General features: G+C 33.0%; 3 protein-coding genes across 3 annotated transcripts; all 3 read left to right on the top strand.

The window, feature by feature from the left end:
- Positions 1-7,317: 7,317 nt before the first annotated feature.
- Positions 7,318-10,092, top strand: LOC121118263 (uncharacterized). Its single transcript, XM_040712827.2, has 4 exons — positions 7,318-7,531; positions 7,607-7,760; positions 7,820-8,790; positions 8,849-10,092. The coding sequence occupies exons 1-4, from the start codon at positions 7,481-7,483 to the stop codon at positions 9,719-9,721; spliced, it is 2,049 nt and encodes a 682-aa protein (XP_040568761.1). The 5' UTR covers positions 7,318-7,480; the 3' UTR covers positions 9,722-10,092.
- Positions 10,093-11,724: 1,632 nt separating this feature from the next.
- Positions 11,725-13,482, top strand: Adss (adenylosuccinate synthetase). The gene has a single exon (XM_040712839.2). The coding sequence runs from the start codon at positions 11,725-11,727 to the stop codon at positions 12,979-12,981; it is 1,257 nt and encodes a 418-aa protein (XP_040568773.1). The 3' UTR covers positions 12,982-13,482.
- Positions 13,483-13,524: 42 nt separating this feature from the next.
- On the top strand, positions 13,525-16,064 carry Nthl1 (Nth-like DNA glycosylase 1). The gene is made up of 5 exons (XM_040712850.2): positions 13,525-13,651; positions 13,712-13,885; positions 14,422-14,592; positions 15,224-15,383; positions 15,430-16,064. Exons 1-5 carry the CDS (start codon positions 13,631-13,633, stop codon positions 15,720-15,722), a joined length of 819 nt encoding a protein of 272 aa, XP_040568784.1. The 5' UTR covers positions 13,525-13,630; the 3' UTR covers positions 15,723-16,064.
- The last annotated feature ends 1,529 nt before the right edge of the window (positions 16,065-17,593 follow it).

Genomic DNA, 17,593 nt, shown 5'->3' with positions numbered 1-17,593 from the left:
TATGTTATTGTAAAAAACAATTCTTTTGGATTCGCAAGGAATAACCTTTTACCCATTTATCTGGAAAAGGGTAAACTATTACAATTGTATATTATTAATCGTTGTTGGACTGTTTGAAAACCGAGCTGCGAGAAAACCGCAGACAATTGATCCACAAAAGTCCTTTTCCATCATGACAATGAAACAAATCCCACCTCAGCAGTTGTGGTCGCAAAATTAATGGAAATAGGGTTCCAACTCGAGGTGCCCACAGCACTAGAAACATCACACATCCTTATTCTTCTGTGATCCATAACCATATCATGGGTTTTATCAATAATTTCTGGAGTAGTAAACTCAAGAGGGTGTCCTGAACGTTCAACGTCACTTGTGCCCATATGGCTACTCCGAAAATGTTGAAATTACTTATAGACTCTTCTAATCGAAGGTGCAGAGTCCCCGTAATGTTTATAAAGCTTCTTTTTAGTCTCCTGGGCGTTTTATCTTTCATAATCAACACACGAAATGCTTTTTCCTCCATTTTTTTTGAAAATTACTCTACTTCCTCGATTCAAGCGAATGCCGAACATAAATAAATATACTGATATGGCTGGAATTTGGCGTGTGTTCTTCCAAGAGATGCTACTAACTAAACATCTTTCTGACTTTGCGTGGACTTTTCAAACGACCCTTGTTAATATTAACACATTAATCAATATATTATAAAAATTTAAGCACTTAAGCATTTAAGCAAAAAGAGCGGACAAAAAGTATACTATAACAACAAATATATAAGGGAAAGAAATGAGGTGTTCATCTACAGCTATTGCACTGACTTATAAATAGTTGTTATTCTCTCCTGATTCATGATTTAAAATAATTATGTATAAAAAAATAGTTGTCGAAATTTGTGGAGCTCATCATAGTTTTATATCATATCTTTTATCATAGTTTTCCTTTGCCCTGGACATTAAGAAATTAATATTAACTCTGAACTCTACTACTTCATATATATATATATATATAAAGACCGTAAAATTTTAAGAATTATTATCACTGCATGTTGGTTTCTATCTTTGCACACTTTTTTAAAGGAGAATATAAAATTTAGAGAAGAAAAAATATTCAAGTTAAGCTGTAGTTTGCTCAACTTTCATATTATTTTCAAACATCCTATGTCTTGTTTTATTTTTTATTTTTTTTTTTTCTAAACCTTATAATGTTCTTTTTAAAAAAGTGTGAAAAAAACATAATTATTTGAATTTTAAGGTCTCTATTTTTGTTTTATATGAACTAGTCTTTTGCTTGTCAAAAAGTTCCTTTTGATAAAAATGTTATTTTAAGGCCACCATGATCTTGAAGACCAAAAAATTGTTACCAGAATCATTTTTTGAGCCTTAAGAACCTGTATGAAAAATTTCAGCAACATCGCTTCATTAGTTTCGTCGTGATTCCTGGACATAGACATTTGCATTTAATGTATACAGGGTTAGTCTTATCTAGAGGTATACATTTTACTTTTTTCAATTTTTCAAGAGTAAAATTCAAACTCTTGGTTTTGTTAGGACATTTATATAGCAAAAATAATCTGAAAATAGTGCTTGGTACATCTTCTTCAATATGTGAGTCCTCATATCTAATCATTTTCTCAATACGAGAGTTGAACCCTTCGCAGACCTTGATTATGTATTCTTCCAACAGCCTTGACCTTAAACTATGTGATTTATAGTTGGTTGTGGTCATATCTATGAAGAACATTTCGATAGATGAAGCTCTCTGTGAAGAGGAATATGTCTTGCCTCAACAAGAAAGATGTAATAAAGGTCAGTTCAGTCTTTATGCCAATTTACAGTTGGTGATCAATAATGAGGGTGATCATATTGAATGATACAACAACTAATTCTTCAATTTAAATTTCATATATCCAAATTTTGCCTTAAAATCTCATACACTATTATTTAAACTTATTTGAAAATATTGTCCGGATACTTATGCGCACCTCTGTATATTTATAAAATAAAATTTATCTGTTTGTTTATTTGTCTAATTTTATGTCGGACGAGGCCTCATTTTTAACAACGAGTTTATATTTAAAAAAAAGAAGAGGAAAGCACATAAAAAATGTACAAGATGAAAATCCTGTGTACAATGGCAAGGTTAAAAAAATGAAATCGAGAATCAACATGGTAACCCTTACAGTGGGATGAATGTTTGGAAAGCAAGGTGACTGATAAGTGATTTATAAAGTATAAAAATCAAAAATCTGTCTAAGTTTTCTCAGATTAGCACTTGCGTTCTTCAGTTTGAGCTTTTTTATTAAGGTTACTAACTCTAATTCTTGTTCTTGTTTTCACAAAGGATATGATGACTTCTTTAGGTCTGTTAGGATATAATTCAATTAGACGATTATGTATCCTTTCAAATACGATTGGGTTTTTGTCAATTCCTTCTTCATAGTTACAATGAAAAACATTAAAATGTTTATCCAGACAATGATAAAATTTTAAAAACTCACACCAGACCAATTCAATCCAAGGCTAGACGTTTCTTCATAAAATCCGAAGTCACATGCTTTTTCTATAGATTTGGATGAAGGTCTTTAAATTTTTTTGCCAAAAATCTTGCAATATAAGCTATACACTTTTGTGCTCCCAATACAAAGGTCCATTTGCTTCCACACACTGGACTCCTTTTTCGAATTTTTAAACGTGAATCTTAGTGCTTTGCGTCTTGGGCAAAGGCTCTTTTTGGGACTCGGTGATCCCGCTACAAATTTTCATGAACCCTTCATTATCAGTGTCTGTTTCCGAGCTTATACTGGTTTCCTGGACCATACTTGCTTCCAATAGTTGTTTCACAAGCTTATTCTTTTCACGAGTTTTTTTTTACTAATACCTCTGGAGAGTTTGGGTTCATCTGAACTGGGAGAAGCAAAGGGAATATGGAGTAAAGGGGCTGCATCACTTTTTTGTTTCTTCCTGGCCTTTAAGTCAAGAAGGTCAGACTGGAGATTCCGCTCAAAATCATTAGATGTAAAATGCCTATGGCAAATCTTAGCATTCTTAATATTAATTGGAACTTTTCTCTTACAGACTGAGATCCAAAGACACTGGAGCATCAAATTTTTCTGAGGAAATGCAAAATACTGGCCATCCCGTGGATTGGAGCAACAGGACCTGGCACAAACACGCTTTGAACCTCAAGATGATGCCATTTTTACTCAGATCCAAATTAGTACACTTCACTTCGATGAAATTACAGTGACGTCACTACGTCAGCTAACGCCAACCAGACTGCCTTAGAAGATCCTTGTTGTCTCACCTTTATGTTTAGCCACCTTTTTGGATGAGAGAAAGAATTATGCTCATGACCATACATGTAAATTTTCAACTGGCGCGTTAATTTCTAATTGGTAGTATAAAGAAGGAATTTTATTTTCCTTATCAGATGTCATTATTATTTAATTCCTGAGTAGTGAACATTCTTTCCTAAATAGATTCAATTATATTCAAAACTTGTTTGAACGTTCGTGTGTGCTGATAAAAGAGGGAGCGTAACCCTGAGGATTTGTTGTGGAGATATAATTGTTTGTCCTTGTTGGACTCTGTAATGTATTTCGTATTTCCTTCCCCCTTGTTCTTCTTCTTCTCGTCTCGTATTTTCTTGTATATATATTTATGTATTAAAATACAGTGTTTTACCTAGTATAAATAGTCATGTATTTATTAGAGCTGGTTTTTGTATTATAAAGAACACACATGTTCCTTTAATAACCGTTGTCTTATTACTCCACGCCTTTCCTTCTCCTCACTTCTCTCGGTCGTCCTGGATCTCTCCACCTATAAATAGATTGTGTCTCCTCTCCCTTGTCAAGACACAACAGACTCAGAGTAGAATGTGGATCGACATCGAAGTAATACTATCAAATGTTATTGCTTATATTCTTCTTCCCTTCCGTTCTTGTCACAGCTAATTGTATCTGATCTAATGAAACGTTATGAGCATTTTTCTTTTTCTCTTCCAAGACATTCTTCAAATTGTTAAGGTTACCATGTTTATTTTCAGTTACTTTTTTTTAAACATTCCCAATCCACACTGGATTTTCACCTTTGATCATGACTTTTCATTAGATCAGCTAAAATCATCTGTGTCAAGAACAGAAGGAGGGAATGAAATAAAAAAATGTAGTTTTCTAGAATTACTCCGATTTTGATCAACGATTCTACTCTGAGTTCAACAAGAACTTACAATTATAACTCTGCAACGAATCCTCAGGATTGCGCACCGTCTTTTGTGAGCACATACCAATGTTCAATCAGGTTTTGGATATAATTGAATCTATTAAGGAAAGGATGTTCACTAATCAGGAGTTAAATAATAATGACAACAGCTAAGGAAAAGGAAATTCATTCTTCAGATTACCAATTCCAACGGGCCAGCAAAAAAAAATCACAGGATTTACATTACTAAAACAATACTAGACATATTACATAAAATAAAAAAATAATGAATGTGACTTTAGATGAGGTTTAGCAATGAGCGTGTGTTGCTAAGATCAGCTATGTAGCGTTTTAGAAAATAAAGTACATTCTGGCTCATCACGTCACATTAAAAAGTTTTCTCAACCTGTTATTGTTATTTCTTATTCCTAACATCTATGTATTGAGTAACCAAGTGTGAATGTCCTAATGAAAAAACGGAGAGTAACATTGAGAATTTGTTGGTGTTATTTTCTATATAAATAAAGTAAATTTATATTATTTAACAAAGGATTGTCTGTTTGCCGACGCTAATAACTACGGACAATGCCAGGTACTCCCGCTAGTAATTAAAAAGGTTACAATCATACAAGTTATTAATTACAATAACTTGTACGATTGTATCCTTGCACCCTTAAACATGCAGCCATTTTCACATCTCTAATAATTATATATATGTACATATGTGAACACTAAGGGCGACGCCAGCCTCCTAAAAATTTGTATCATATATATATATAAACCAATTAATAGAAGTAATAGTAATACAGTATTTATAATTTTTTTTGACTCTTTTCACAAATTTGAATACGAAGTCAATAATTGACTAATATATGTCCATGCCATATTGGGATGTATGTATACTTGAAGTAAAAAAATGTATTGGGATTTTCTGTTTTAATTACCTTTTTTTGGAAAACAAATCCTTAAATTATTTTTTTCCCCAGGGAAAGGATATTTTAAAAGATCTCCATTCGGGGGGGGCTGTTATATAATATCAATTTCCAATAATAAGAAAAAGACAATAATATATCAATGTTTAACACAATTTAAATTTTTTAACAACTATTAAAAGGCCCCAATAAATATGCAAAATGAAAATTTTAAAACATAAAAAGGATTAGATCCTGAGTTCATAGTCCCTTATCAGACTAAAAATGCTACAAGAACGTTTTTCTTGTTTAGAGATGTCGGAAATATTTTAAAAGGGGAAATTGAATATATCTTTAGTATTTGTCAAATATGGTGAATTACATATGTATAATATTAGTTATGTAAGCTAAAGATCTAACTCTGACAAAAAGTAACTTGTGCCACTTTCGCTCTGAGTCCACAAAAATATGATTAGATACAAAATGTACAGAAACGACCATTTATTGAGTAATATTGTCTATACGCCACTCATAATTATGTAAATATTAATAAAATGTTAATTCTTAATCATCTCAAATAAAAGAAAAAGACTCAACCCCTGCATTAAATACTACTTGATACCAATGATAAACAGTGATATTTGAATTATATCATAGTACTATGTACTGAAAACCCTTATAAAATGTGTAAATTTTGATAATTATTATACGAATGATCTTTGAAGAACGAGAAAATTTTTCACTGTAACTAACAGTGAATTTTTATGTACAGTATGGAAAAAAGATCTTATAACGATGTAATAACATATTTTGAATACATATTAGTGTTTGATATATACCATAAAACTAGGGAATGGATCAAAGCTCCAAGTTCTTGGGGGTTTCCCCCAGAACTTTGGGTTCAGTTTAGAAAATGTACATAATATTGGGTTTATCGTATATAATGAGCTAATAAAGAACAACTATAATGTTATTTGATTTATTTATTTGATTCAAGCGTATATATCAAATAGTGGACACAGTCCTGGACTTTATATAACACACACGTTTGAATCGATTTTAAAAGTGTATGTTTTAACCCATTCGTTAAGCGATTGATGAACCAAAACCGATTTGACAATTTCTCCAGTATGTGTTGCAAAGGGTAAACAAGCTTAATATTGAATTTCAGTAAGCAGATTATTATAGGATAAATGTTTTATATGTATATCATTGGAGTACAAAAAATTGTTGAGTTTCTTTGTTAAAGATCAAATACTGCAGTTAGCCGAACTGTCAGAAATCGATCCCAATAATCAAAGCAACCATACAAATAGGTATATGAATGAAAATTATCTTAAAGGAAGGCATCATCCCATTTGATAAAATTACTGAGTGAAATTTTAAACATGATTGTTTTAAGTTCTTAGTATGTAATCAAATATATATTTAATTTGGATAAAAATGGGATACCTAATTGTAAAGCTAAGGTGACTAGATCCTAAAGCATCCTAAAACGCCAGTATTTTAGCACTATTTATTATCATTCCATTTCCCTGTACTTGCACTGAATCATACAGAAAACTATCTTTATGATAAATGACCGTTTATCTCCAGCCGACCATTTACAAATATCTACATAAACTTCTACAATACAGATATTAAAATAAATCATTATTTTAATATTAAATGCATTCATAGTTTTTTAAATCTTAGGTTTGAAATAAATACGTCTAGGGTTATGTTGAAAAGTTCACTTACAGCTCGAGGATTGGAGGGATACATTTTTGATGACAGAAAGATTTAAGACATTTTATGTGTTGGTCCCATTTTGACATCCAATAGTCCTTAATATGAATGAAAAGAGGGGTTTCATTATTATCAAACTGGGTAGTTTAGGGTCCCAAAATGGGTGACATCACCAATGCTTACGACACGTAAAAACGCTCTATTATCTACAATTTGTTGCATTGTCATTCATTTCAACTGAAATTTTGTGCAAATATAATATTAAACATACTTATAACAAGAAAAATATGCATTGAATTAAAACTATGAATTATATAGAATATCTACGCGGGGTATATTTATAATGTTCGAACTTGTGAAACTGCCGTTTCATCACTAAATAATGCCAATCAAAAATCCTATGTACATTAGAAGCTAAGAAAGAGAGAAGGATAGAAAAACAGAGAGTGAGAGAAGGTAGAATAAGAGAAAGAGAGAGAGAGAAAGAAAAAAATAGAAGAGAAGCTGAAAAAGATTCACTCAACTCACCAATAACCGCGCTTCTCTTCCCTCTAATACGAGACTTCAATATTTTCACAATAAATATACAACTTACTTCTAGCTCAAGTTCTCAATCCGGGATTGTCTCACAAGTCTTGGAACATGAGTGCCAAGAAAAAAGTATTCGAAGTGAATGACAGGGTCTTTGCCAAGGTGTGTATATTTTTATCTCAATGTTATAAGTCACATAATGAAAATCCTCGTCTTCCGTGATCATTGGATATTTAGGTCCGTGGATTCCCTGCATGGCCGGCCAGGATCATGGAGCTTGCCAATGCGAGTGCTACGCGCTACAAGGTCTTTTTCTACGGAACATACGAAACGGCCACGCTCAAGAAAGATGAGATTTGGGACTACAACGCATCCTCCATCGCTAAATTCGGTAAATATTCCCTTCCTAACAACATGACTTAATGATGATGTCCTCTTGTTTTTTAATAGGAAAAGGGAATCAGAAGCGCAAGGGATTTGCAGAAGGAATGTATGAGATTGAGAATATGCCGGATCTCCAGACCGCGGAAGCATTAGAGGAAGAAGCATCTGGACCATCTGAGGCTATGGATACATCTGTCACGGATACAATATCAACTCCACCTCCCAAGTCCACCTCCACAAAATCCATGGAGAAAACTCCAGTAGCAACAACGAAAGAGAAAACCCCAGTTGTGAAAGAAAAGACTCAGAGTGTTAAGGAAAAAACTCCTATTGTTAAAGAAAAAGAGAAGACAACGTCAGTTGTTAAAGAAAAGACTCAACCCCTTAAAGAAAAGACTCCAATCGTAAAAGAAAAGACGCCCATTGTGAAAGAAAAAACTCCCGTAATAAAGGAAAAAGGATCCAGAGATAAAACTCCTGTACACCCTAAAGAAAAAAATTCTGTGACGCCTAAAGAAAAAACGACCTCTTCTTCGAAGAAGGATGAAGTTGTGGAAGAAAAGGAAGTTGAAGTAGTGCCGGAGAAAAAACCATCTGTTGAGCCTAAGAAAAAAGTGGTTCCGCCTCAACCTGAGCCGGAACCAGAGCCCGAATCGGAAGTGAAGGAAGAAGAAGAAGCAGATAATGAGGTTGTAACATCAAGTGTCGTAGTTCCTAAGAATGACGAACCCACTGTTAAATCTACTCCCGCAGACACTACTACTACTGAAGATGAGCCCATGAAAGAAGAGCCTGATGATAATGTATTGGTTATTAATGAGACCACTCCCGTTGCTCGGACGAGGAACAATCGCAGTAATAAAAGAAAAGCAGATGAACTCACACCCTCTGTTCCCCCTCCAGCCAAAAAGAAGAATGCTCCTCCTCCGTCTAACGTGACTCCAAGTACAAATGATAATCACTCACCATGTGCCACTGTCAGTCGTTCTGGGCGAATCATTAAACCAAAAAAATTTGTCGATGATGAAGATGATAAGGTAATTTAGTTTTTATTTTAGTAGTTAATAATAGTAATTAATTTACTTCCTTTGTTAGCCTTCCTTGGTAGAGACGACCCACGAAACTCAAATAAATAGTAGTAACAACAGCAGTGCCAATAATAATGCTACTGAACCTGTTACCTCCACACAGAACTCCAACTCCTCGTCCACCACAATCCCCAACAACAACAACAACAACAAAACGACAAATTCAGCAAAAAAAGAGCCTCGTAAAATGTGGGTTGAAGTTAAAAGCACAGGAGATATGATAGAAATAAACTTGGACCAAGACAAACCCTCACATTTCGAGTCCAAAGAGGCGGAACTCCAGTGGGAAAAGACAACGGCCAGGAATGCACTCAAGTTCAAAGAAAGAGTCGAATCCGGTGACTTTATTCCAGATGAGGTTCGAGTTAAGCTTGAAGAAAAGGTGAATCGAACAGAGGAAGAAGATAAAATCCTCAAAAAAGCAAGACAGAACTCTCTCAAGATGGAAAAGATTCGATGGCTCAAAATAGAGCAAAAGATCATAGATTTAGATATTGATATCAAGGGTTATTGTAATTCCACGAAACCAGATTTAGAATCTTGTTTAAAGTCTTTGAACGAATTTGATTCCATGACTCTAGCCCCACTCATGCTTAAAAAACAACCCACCATTGTAAACAGTCTTTGTAAATTAAGACGCTATGTCGGACCCAAGGAATCAGAAAGAAGTTATGACGTTGAAGCCGAAAAAATACGCAATAAAGCCGAAAAAATTTATTCCAAATTAAAGTCAGTATTTGAAGTTCCTGAAGGATCAAATTTTGACGATTTTTTCCGAGATGAACTTGCAGAGTTTCGTAGCGCCATTAAGTCCATGGACAAAGAAAAACTACTGACGTTAGTCTCCGATCCTACAAAGAAAGCTAAAAAGAAGAAGTAATTATCTAAACAAAACTCATTCATGGTGAATTTTCTCACTTGAAAATGCATCAAACCTCCGAAATTAATTGATTATTTAATTTTTTTCGTTATGAATTTTGTTATTTTCGTGTTTTTTTTTTTTTAAATTTTCGAAGGCTGACAGTCGTATTTTTATATTGTCATAGAATAATAAGTCGGCAATTTATATCATGATTATAAAAATGTTTATATATAATTAAATAATTAGATATATATGTATGTCTATATATATATATATTTATATGGCCATTGACAAAATATCCAATCGGCTTATCCAAGGCTTACTAGCAAATTATTTACTTTTATTATTATAATTATTAACAACAATAATATACTTATTATGTCATTTAACTCGCCTTGTAAGTAGCAAAGTTGACTCAGTTATATAATGGTAAGGGTTTTTGAACTCCATTCGAAAACATATTATGGTCTGTTCAGAGTCCATTTTAGGGGATAATATTTTGGAAGTGATATCAAATTAAAAAAAATAATATTTTTTTCAGAATAGGATTTTGTTTTTTATAATAAACATTGATTTATCTTTAATTTTCCATACTTAAACCCTTATGCATTTTTTTTGTATAAAGGGAAAAATGTTTAAAAGGAGTAATGTAAAGTAAAAAAAATGTAATTGGACAAAAATAAATAATTTGGGATATTAGCTACAAAAAATATTAAGTAAAAATCACTATAATTTTACCGCTGTTGTAATTATATTTAATAGTGAATTTCTCTGACGTAAATTGTATCATAATTGGATGAAAATTCATCTTGGGGGCTCAAAGTTGATATTTTTAATACATAAAATGAACAAACTTCCAAGAAATTTGGAGAAATCTCCAACAAGTGGAGTTGAATTAAAAAAACTGAACACCTCCATTGATCCAACTTAATCCAAGTTGTTAAATAATGACATTTGAATTAAATCAAAGTAATTTTTGCAATTTAAAAAAAAAATCGATTAGGGACGATAAAAGTAGGATAATTAGAGACAAATGTCCTATTTTTTCAGTTGTGATGGTTAATTTTTCATCTACAACCGGAAATAAGATTTTATAACGATATAATAATACATTTTAGGGTCAGATATATGTAATATAACTAGGCAATAGTGGGACGCATCTTTGATAGACAGTAAGGCTTCAGTCCTTTTATTTATTGTTCCTATTTTGAAATGCAAAAGTTCACTACTTTGCTTAATATGAATGAAAAAAGAAGTTTTCATTGTTGTATAATATGGTTGTTTAGGCCCTCAAATTTGCCGATATTAACAACCTTGATGTCACATGAAAACGCTCTATATACGGTTTTTAAAAAAAAATATATCATTCATATTTCCAACAAAAAGCATTTAAGGGTTAGGTCGATTTTCAACAGTTTTTTCCCACTAAAAACTGAACATTTCATAAATATATTTTACATATAAAATCCTCAGAAAGGTCAGGCAAACGAATGCGGTTAGTCATCCATCCTACAATAAATGAAACCAATAACGGATTGCGTAATTGGGTAGGATATAATTAATGATGTACAATCTTTTTTTCTGTAGGAGAGCTTGAGTTGATTGTTAACTAAGGATATATATGGGATTGTTTAATGACATATTTTCTCATTTTTGAATGAGACGGATTTTGATTGAGTTGGTCGAGTAGAAACATAATGATAATTATTTATATATCAGACAATGTACTACAACAGTAGTAATTCGACGCATTACCCATTGAACTAGCAACAGTATTCAGTATTTGTATATATTATTTTGAAAAAGCCAAGTCGCGCTCTCTTTTTAGAGTAGGTTTGTTTCGTGTGGCTGTTGACTGTTGTGTCTGTGTTATTTTTTGTATTTATTCTAGGACATAGTTTCACATTATTTCGTTTCTCTTATTCCTAAAAGACGGAGTGTGGAACTGCCAACTGGATTTCTGAAAGGAAAATCTTCGCCGAGGTGTGTTTTGGATTCTGTAATTCTGTTCAGAAGAGAAGATGAATAATAAAGTATGTGTGGTACTTGGATCCCAATGGGGAGACGAAGGGAAGGGGAAACTTGTGGATCTTTTAGCGGTTTCAATGGACTGTGTTGCTCGTTGTCAAGGTGGAAACAATGCTGGGCACACGGTGGTGATTGGAGAGAAAAAGTATGCCTTTCATCTCTTACCCTCCGGAATCGTTCACGCCAACTGCATGGCCTTGATTGGTAATGGAGTTGTGATCCATCTCCCCGGCCTTTTCCAAGAAATAGAAAAGAATGAATTGTCTGGATGGGAGGATCGACTTCGCATTTCCACAAGAGCACATCTTGTCTTTGATTTCCACCAAGCGCTTGATGGACTTCAGGAATCCATTCGAAGTGGAAGTGCTCTGGGTACAACCAAGAAAGGGATTGGCCCAGCCTATTCTTCCAAAGTGTCTCGTTCTGGCATCCGTATCGGAGATCTCCTTGGAGACTTTTCTCATTTTGAAGCACGTTTCCGTAGTCTGACAAATGATCTCAAGGATACACTCTCCATCAATGTGGAGGCAGAGTTAGCACGCTACAAGGAATTTGCAAAAAAAATTCGACCTCTAGCTGTGGAGTCTGTCTCCTTTCTCCATAAAATGGTCAAAGACGGCAAAAAGATTCTCATTGAAGGAGCAAACGCTTCCATGTTGGACATCGACTTTGGCACTTATCCTTTTGTCACTTCTTCCAATTGTGTGATTGGCGGTGTATGCACTGGATTAGGTCTCCCACCTCCTCATATCGGTGAAATATATGGAGTTGTCAAGGCATACACTACCCGTGTTGGTACTGGAACCTTTCCTACGGAGCTGTTAAATGATATTGGTGTTTACTTGCAAGAGAAAGGCCACGAATTTGGCACAACTACAGGACGACAGAGGCGTTGTGGATGGCTGGACATTCCTATGATACGATACACAAGCCTCATCAACGGATGTACGGCTTTTGCTTTAACAAAGCTTGATGTATTGACGGGTCTAGACACAGTATCCATTTGTGTTGATTATGATGGGGATCCAGAAAAGCCTTATCCTGCCACGGAACAAGAAATGTCTGCCGCTAAGCCAACGCTCATTACCCTTCCTGGGTGGAGGGACGATATATCAGCCATCAGATCCTTTGATGAACTCCCCGTTAACGCTCAAAATTATGTTAAAGAAATTGAAACACGAACAAATATACCAGTTTGGTGGATTGGTGTAGGACAAGCCAGGGATGCTGTCATTTGCAGGAAAAATTAAGCACAAAAATGATGTATTTTTCTAAATAGTTTAGAAGAGCGAATCTCTCCAACAACATTTATAGTACATATATATTATATCTATACTTCGGTCATAACTATATTACACATATTTTATTATAATGGTAATATTAACGATTAATTAACTATTGTTAATATTATCTTGTGAGTTCTTTTTTTTTTGTTTTTTACACCTTCTATAAAACCTTTGAAACAAATAATTAATTTTTAGTTTAATTTTTGTTCAATCAATTATAATAGTCATTTACAAAAAAAAAATCTATAAAAAAAAGTTGCTAAACATAACACAAAATACAATTATTGAAAAAAAGAAAGAAAGTATAAATTATGTAATTATGTCTTATCTTGTATTTATAATTATAATTCCCAATAGTCTATTTATTATTATTATATCCCATCGATATATATATTAATGCTTTTCCATCATAATTAACTCATTATGAGTAAAATAAACTATCATAGAGTGGAATGTTTTATTTAATCACATGTTTTTTAATCGTAATGACTTGGAATTTATTTTACATAATTTGTTTTTTTCCTTCTAGATAATTCTAAATCGTCTAGATCTTTCCCCTTATGGACTATGACTAAAATTTGTACTGTGAACTTATTGCATCAAAGTCTAATATATGCTTGATAGACATATATTTGTATGTAATTACTATTTACCACTTCTCCTTGTTTGTTAGTATTTCGATTCCCTTATATAGAATACACTATCATTTATTGTTATCAAAATGTCAAAGAGGAAGAAAATTAAAGTAGAACCTCCTCAAAATTGGGAAAATGTTTTTGAGAATATAAGAACTATGCGTAAGGAAAGAAATGCTCCTGTGGACACGGTCGGTTGTGAGAAAGTTAGTAAAGAGGTCGATTCTGAAAAAGTAAGTATGTTATGCATATATATCAATCTCTAAATATGTTGTTAAGAATCGGCATTATTACCAGAAAAAGTCAGGACAGTAGTTGTAGTAATAGTTAAGTGCTTATTTTTTTTTTTCTCCCCCCCCCCTTATGCCCCTCCTGACCTTGACCTATTTCTAGCCTCACTAGATAAAAAGATATATCATAATCTGTTTATTGGAATTTTCACACAATAATTCCAAATGTTTTTCATAGTTTATTATAAATTATATACATGTACATTAATTTTACATGCGAGAGACAAGTATGATCTATTAGTACACAATTATATAATTATGTCAATGATGATCTGGTTCTATTAATAAGTCCATGACTATCATAATACGTCATCAATTCACTTCATGATTACTCCATTATGCAGAATCATCATATGTGATATATACATATTAATTGATATATCATCAAAGGATCAAATTTGAACACGTCATTATAAATCCGTATTTTTTGAATAGTTTTGTTTCATAAATAAATATTCCATGTTTCTTTTATGTAATAGGTTCAAAGATTCCATTGTCTTGTGTCTCTTATGCTCTCGAGTCAAACCAAGGATGAAGTGAATCATGCAGCTATGAATAGATTACGGGGTAAAGGACTCTCTGTTGAAGGGATACTCTCTATGGAGGATAAAGAGTTGGAGGGGCTTATTTATCCAGTGGGGTTTTATAAGGTAATAAAGAAGGCTCTAGGAGTTGTTAGTTTGTTGTAACATAAAGGGGAAACAAGGCCTGTTTCAAAGTCACTGCAGTCTTTTTTTCTTCTTGTTTTTAATGTATGACCTGTAACAAAGTTAATTAAAAAGTTACAACTTGACTCTAAATAATATGTACATTATACATACAATAAAAACACAAGCAGAAAAGCACCCTAAAACGAATACAAATGGACTTGTCAGTCATTTTGTTTATAGTTAACGTAATGTTGTTGTTTTTTTCCACCATTTGGTCAGATTTTTAGTTAATATTATGCAGATTTAATTATTTAAAATATATTTTCTATATTTAATATATATATATATGTATAATTATCATATTTGAGCAAAGTATTTTTATATTTAAATTAATCAAATTGCCTACTTGGCAATTTTCCAATTATCTTATGTATTTAAAACATGACATGCCTACGTAAAGTTTTTTTAATTCATTATACTACACTTTTCATATCGTTGAATACATTTATTTTTTGCATAATTGTAATGAAGGTATGCATTAATGGTTATTATGTAGCTTAAGGCATTATTATAGTAGATGATTTACCCACCATTAATCATTTTTATTTATTCATTTGTTCTTTTTACGAAGAGAAAAACCACATATTTAAAGAAAACATGTGAAATACTAAAAAAAGACTATGATTCCGATATTCCCAATACGATTGACGATCTCACAAAGCTACCTGGAGTAGGCCCAAAAATGGCATATTTGGTCATGGACATAGCATGGAATCAAGTGGTTGGAATAGGTAGACATTACTTATTCAATGTTTTACTTAATAATAACCTAATTAGGTGTGGATACACATGTGCACCGTATATCCAATCGATTAAAATGGACGGGACTTTCTGGGACAAAAAATCCAGAAGATACTCGTAAGTATTTAGAGGAATGGTTACCTCAGTCCTACTGGAAGGAAACAAATTGGCTCTTGGTTGGGTTTGGACAACAAACTTGTCTCCCAGTGAATCCTAAATGTTCTGGGTGTTTGAATAAGTCTCTATGCCCCTTTGGAATTGAGAAATTGAGCTCTCCTTCCAAGAGTAAAAATACAAAAGCAAAGAGTAAGGCTAAGAAGACTGAGTAATAGTAATAATCCAATTTCTATACCATGTATTTTAAATATTAATAATAATTAATCTATGTTAACGCCTCGCAATTCAAGTCATTGTTTTTGTCTTTTTTTCCTTTTTTTATAGTATTATTGAACAATGTTTCTATTTTTATAGCTTCAGAATATTATAATTCATTTTGTATATTATATTTCAATACATGAGGGTTACGTGTTAATTTAACTATCCTATAAATATGTATTGTCACAAATTCTTAGAATGAAAGGATTAATATATTTTCTATGTTGATAATAATAATGTATTGTCCTTGTTTTTCATTTTCTCAAAATAAATGTACTATGTGGTCATTTCTTCAATATTGTTATAATTAATTTAATCTATCAATCTTTTATTAAGAAAAAGTGTGCAAATCCCCAGATACAACACCTTGTTCTTTCCGTGGGGCTGTTATGTGATCGTTTTCTTATTTCGTTTTATTACGTAAGCAGTTAATTAAGTATCCATTTTGATTCTTTCTACTTATATTTCCGATAAGTTATCAGAGAATTACTACTTTACATCGAAGGATTAGATATCAATATAACTGAAAGTTTCTTATTTCCTACATACATTCATTTCTATCTTTTTTGTATATTATATTTACTGGGTGATCCATTGAAATCTAAACACTTACAAGTTAAATAATAATTAATGAAGATTGAATGATTGAAATTGAGTCATAAACAATTAGTTAACAAACAAAAAAAGGCTGAGCTCTCTAGTTTATGTACAAGTTGATAAAAAGACACTTGAACGTGATCGACGAATTCCCCTTTGCGCACTTCAAGCAGTTTGGCATCTCCAGGACCACCGTCTACGCTGTCACAAGTCTGAAACGTTAGAAAGGAAGAAGGGCTCTGTCAAAAAAGCCAAACTGGATTCGCAGGAGTTAAAGAAAACATTCCAGGTCAATCCCCTCAAGTCCTGTCCATGAGGGCCCATGCAATAGATATCGGAGTTTCACCCCAGACTATCCAGAGAACTATCAAAAAAGTTTGTGGAGAGCCCACATTTGACACCAGCAATGAAATAAACCCATCTCCTCCGTTGCAAGACTCTCTTGAATGTGTCTTTTGAGTTCTGTTGAACTATTTTCTGATATTCTTGCCCCTACCCCTACAGCCCTGATATCAACTCCCTCGGCTACACCATTTGGGTGTATGTCAAAGGGATGCCTGCAGTGTTCATCATCCAAACACCTAGGCCCTCAAAGCCACTGCCAGCCAGTACTGGGATGCCAGGACAGAGTACTACATTCGCAGTGGGTGCCAGGCCTTCTGTCGGCGCCTGGAAGCCATAATTTCCGCTAAGGGCGTCTACATTAATGATTAAGAGAGCTCAGACAAACATATATTTATGTTACCTACTAATAATTTTTTTGAAATTCTATTGTTATTTAATAAATTATATACTGTTGAGGCTTAAAATTTAAAATGTGCAGATTTTAATAGACCACTCTGTATATTGTGAAATTCACTTAAAATATTAATAACTCCAAGGGTATTCAAAAATTACTATTCCTAATAGATTGCTGTTTTAAAAGTAGATTTTTTTAAACATTAAAAATATGTAATTGTAAGACTTTTCCATTATTCTGTCTTTAGAATGGATACAACCCTAATGCATTAACTGCCTAGCAACTCCTTACAAAGCATTCGCAACAGAGGTGGTGGTCATTATGAGACAATGCCATTATAATTTCAAAGTCGTTACAAAAAAAGAATTAAATATTTAACGTTTCATCCATTTCCAAGACTTTACTTTCAATATCCATTCTTGAGATTTTGTAATGAGGGTCTGGACCGATATGAAATTTTAGAAATATATGGATGTGACTTAGAATATA

Source organism: Lepeophtheirus salmonis, chromosome 1 (genome assembly GCF_016086655.4).
Source record: "Lepeophtheirus salmonis chromosome 1, UVic_Lsal_1.4, whole genome shotgun sequence".
Taxonomy (NCBI): Eukaryota; Metazoa; Arthropoda; class Copepoda; order Siphonostomatoida; family Caligidae; genus Lepeophtheirus; species Lepeophtheirus salmonis.
Note: the sequence above shows the minus strand (reverse complement) of the source record. Positions and strands in the feature narration are given on the sequence as shown.

Coding starts and splice junctions, on each gene's coding strand:
- Nthl1 (XM_040712850.2), top strand. CDS start 13,631: ATGCTTGATAGACATATATTT. Junction 13,652..13,711: donor TGCTTGATAGACATATATTT/GTATGTAATTAC, acceptor TCCCTTATATAG/AATACACTATCATTTATTGT. Junction 13,886..14,421: donor AAGAGGTCGATTCTGAAAAA/GTAAGTATGTTA, acceptor TTTATGTAATAG/GTTCAAAGATTCCATTGTCT.
- LOC121118263 (XM_040712827.2), top strand. CDS start 7,481: ATGAGTGCCAAGAAAAAAGTATTCGAAGTGAATGACAGGGTCTTTGCC. Junction 7,761..7,819: donor ATCCTCCATCGCTAAATTCG/GTAAATATTCCC, acceptor GTTTTTTAATAG/GAAAAGGGAATCAGAAGCGC. Junction 8,791..8,848: donor TCGATGATGAAGATGATAAG/GTAATTTAGTTT, acceptor TTCCTTTGTTAG/CCTTCCTTGGTAGAGACGAC.
- Adss (XM_040712839.2), top strand. CDS start 11,725: ATGAATAATAAAGTATGTGTGGTACTTGGATCCCAATGGGGAGACGAA.